At 36.9% G+C, this 4,069-nt stretch overlaps 1 protein-coding gene across 1 annotated transcript; it reads right to left on the reverse strand.

The window, feature by feature from the left end:
• Positions 1-552: 552 nt before the first annotated feature.
• LOC128552356 (uncharacterized) lies at positions 553-1,782 on the reverse strand. Its single transcript, XM_053533383.1, has one exon. The coding sequence runs from the start codon at positions 1,780-1,782 to the stop codon at positions 553-555; it is 1,230 nt and encodes a 409-aa protein (XP_053389358.1).
• Positions 1,783-4,069: the final 2,287 nt, after the last annotated feature.

A 4,069-nucleotide genomic window follows, 5' to 3' on the forward strand; every position in this document is an offset into this window, starting at 1 on the left:
TAAAATATCCACTTAGTATATGGAAACATAGCTCAGTTGGGTAAAATACAGACAAGAATTTGATATAAGCGAATCGTTTTGTGGGTTCGAATCCTCATGAGGATTTCTTTTTTTTTCAGATTTTTTTTATTTTTCCTATTCGTTTTCATTTTTGCTTCCGTATTTTTGTTCTTTGATTGTTTGTATTTGTATATATGTCTTAATTTAATACAATAGTATTTTCATTATTTGCATGGATAAAGTGCATGTATTTAATCAATATCATCTTTTATATATAATAAAATATTCTGATCTGCCATATCGCTTTTAGATACCTCTCTGTCGTGTTTTCACAGAGCTCATGAAGGAATGTTAATGTTTATGCAAAAGTGAAATAAAAATTGACTGTCGATGCTGAGTTTCGAACCCACACGGCAAAATATCTGTTGAACATGCCACTGAGCTAATTCGTAATTGGTACAAAATCTAGAAATATTTAGATTGCAACATGTTAGAAAAATGTTGAATTCCCTTTGTCCCATTTTAATCTATTTATAGTCATGTTTGTAAATATCAAGTTATCGTTGGGGCATAGTAGCACGCGCTGCTTAAACCAAAGGGGAGCACAAGGAACTTGTAAAAAACGACATTGTTTTCCTTATCCACCCATGAAAAACCCAAATAATCAGTATGTGGTGGATAAATCTCTATGAAATGATACGCACTAGTAATATCGAATTTTATCATGTGAAAATCTTTCTTCAGAAAGGACAAAGCTATTCTTAAGTCCTCAAATTTGACGGACTGCTTCCAGATATGATTATTTACAGCTCTCAAATCTAAAATAAGCCTTTTCTTGCTGGAATTATCTGAGACTGTTAAAGGATTAACAATGTAAGGTGGATCTGCACACTTTTCAATGAGATACCGGTCTAATAAATCTTGAATTGCCTCAGAAACAAACTGAAATTCGGAAGTGGCAGATCTGTTATTGTTCAAAAAGGTTCTGGGAGGCAAAGAATAAAATGGAATTTTATAACCATTTTCTAACACATCCAAAATGTATGGATTCGTTCCAATAGAACGCCAGAATTGAATATTTTGTCTTAAACGACCCTTAACAATAATGCTCTTTTGACCTTGTTCGTACTCAAAATAGTCACTAGTAAATCTCTGATAATCGAAATTATACTCATCTTTCAAAGAGTCGGTCTCATTCGGTCTCGTCTGCTGTTTCCATGTCGCCCCGATGCCTGTGCTTGGACAATCACGTCGGAAATGCCCGAAGTTTCCACACGAGTAGCATGGTCCTGGCGGTTCGGTGTATTTTGAACCGGAAATGTTTTTTCCCGCTGCGTAGGCGCCACGAAAGGGCTGACCTCCGAGAAATGTAGACTGCACTGGCTGAAATGTGTGTGCGGGAATTTCCCATGGTTTAACAGATGAAAGATAACCAGAAGAGCCAGAGGGAATATCGTACGATTTGCGTCCTTTGCCGCCCCTGGAGCTCGGACGTTTCCGTTTAAGCGCACGATTCTCCGCCTTGTTGAGTTTTGCTTCGTCATCCGAGTCGCTTGCTATGGGGTTTGTCTCGTAAGATTTGACTGTATCCCAGCCGCCGGGACTGCTGTCGGCAATTCGAATTAATTTGTTGCGTTTCCTCAGCTTTTCTAACAACTCAGCTAAAAGTTCTTTTGAGTAGTCAAATTTCGAATGTTCATTAGCCCAAGAAATTTGCTTGGCTATCTCTTCAAGTTCTGTATTGAATTGAAATTGAATTCGGTTCCGAATCCACGTTGTCATTTTCCATTTTACAAAAATTAAACGTGTAGAATGGTCAGTGTCCCAAAGCTGAACTGACAACTACATTAATAACCGTTACGCACGAAAACTTCGTGCGATAGAACGCCACCTGGCGGAGACTACATACGATTGAAAGGAAAATAATTTCTTTCTAATTCGTCTGCTCAAACGAAAGAAATTATATTTCGCATCATATTCTGACTAATTGACCAGACACGCATTGATGATCTCAGAGAGAGACTATTTCACAAATATGCACGGATTTTTCATGCAATGCACGATGTCAAGTCCTAATTGCTGACAAATATATTTACAGGTTCGTAGCAAGTTGGGCATTTTGTTATATTATTATTATCAAATAAATTGTGACATATATTGTCTTGTTCTTTCTTCTAACTATTTGTTTTTATCATACATACACGATACAAACGTTCTTCAAATCCGAAACCAATCTGGACTATGTAAAAGAAAGAAGCATGTAGGTAAGTCAGTTATCATTCTCGGAATAGGTCTGCATTGTGTTTATAGACCTGTGAGGAGATTTGAAAACCTCGCTCGCTACGCTCACTCGGTTCACAAATCCTTCACAGGTCTATAAACACAATGCAGACCTATTCCTCGAACAATAACTATTACTTAAAGACCAAAAAAAAAGCGTTTAAAGGACTGTCTGGTTTGGTGGTCGTCCGGATTTGGTGGTCGCTAGCCAGTATTGGTACTTGCAGTTAGATTGGAAAATCTGAAAGATACACATTCCTTTGGCTTGTCATAAAATGGACATAAGGAATTAAACTGCAGTTGAACAACAAAGGAGTAGAACAGACGTGTATTTTTCCCTGAACTGGTAGCGGAAAAAGTTAGCTTTTGCGGTATTTGTGTTAAAACTTTAAACGTTGATAGACGGAATGCACATATAATATAGTGGTATCACCTCTTGGTATAGGCGTAGGAGCAGGGGGGTGGGGGGTCGAGTGGGGGCTTAGTTAGCATCATATAATTCTTTTCTACCTGATTTCTGATTTGCATTTGGCCTTCCCTTGTATTCTGACTTGTCTCTTTCCGTAGTGTGAGTACTGAAATCTGTACGCGCCACGTCAAGGATTGTTTGATTACATTTTATAAAATATTATATCATTCAGCGCAATCACTACAGTTCCGGTTTGAGCGTCTGCAAAATCTATGTAACTATTAAGCCTGTTTACGCATGTAAACGTTATGTATTTTTTTGTTTTTCATTTTCCATTCTATGGAAACGATATTGCCACAACTTTATATCACAATTAGACAAATGCAGCGCTAATTGATTGTATGTCCAGGGCTTCAACAGAAGAATGTAAAAAAAATAGCACACTTAATTAGAACAATACATAATATGACTGATTAAGACAGTTCAGTGCCTAGTCGTATGTGTATCATCAGAATAACTCAATGATTGCTAAAACATAGAGGCTTGAGGGGGCCTATGGCCCATTTGGCCCCTGTACAAGGCTTTGTCATGAATAATGCACCGGGGATACCTTGCCCCCCCCCCCCCCCCCCCTCGCTGCCGGTTGAAAAGGTTTGGCCCCCCCCCCCCCCCCAAAGTTAAACTCGCTCCTACGCCCATGCTTGGTGCATTAATGAATATCCAGGTTCAGGGGCTGAATAATGCATATTGAAGTGTTGTATTTGAAAGACAGTGAAACAAAAATACAGGCACATAAATCTGCAATCTTGCTCTGAGAATATTCGGACAGAATGCTTTCATTTCTTGTTATCCTGTATTCTGTTAGTTAGAAGGTCTATGACTTTTCTGAGGAATTTTTAGCTTTAAAAACCTATATGTAAATACATGAAAGCACACTTTTTTTACATCAAAATTGGTATTTCTGCAGAAGATAGAAACGTCTCAAAGTTAGATATACATTTAAGCTTATAATTATTGTATGTTTCTTATTTGTGCAAATTTCACATGTTGCATACTATATTCTTAAGTTAACTCCAGTTAGTTAACTACTACTATACAAATCAAGAAAACCCCATACTTGTATAATCTTTAGTAAAGATTAGCACAGCCAAATGTTTTAAAATAAAAATTAATTGATTTGTAAAAAATATAATGTTAAATAGAGACATGTGGTTTCAAAATGTTTTGGTGTTGAAAAGGTAAATCTACATATTAACATTTAGTTACATATCTCTTATAAGGTACATGCATTTGTTCAATCAATCGCCAGTGTAGAGAGGACTGGAGATGGTTGAAAATCTTATGTAGATTATATAATAATATTATTTGAAATTTTAAGCG

This window comes from Mercenaria mercenaria, unplaced genomic scaffold (assembly GCF_021730395.1).
Source record: "Mercenaria mercenaria strain notata unplaced genomic scaffold, MADL_Memer_1 contig_2435, whole genome shotgun sequence".
Classification (NCBI taxonomy): domain Eukaryota; kingdom Metazoa; phylum Mollusca; class Bivalvia; order Venerida; family Veneridae; genus Mercenaria; species Mercenaria mercenaria.

Excerpts from the sequence above, each read along its gene's own strand:
- LOC128552356 (XM_053533383.1), bottom strand. The coding sequence starts at position 1,782 with ATGACAACGTGGATTCGGAACCGAATTCAATTTCAATTCAATACAGAA.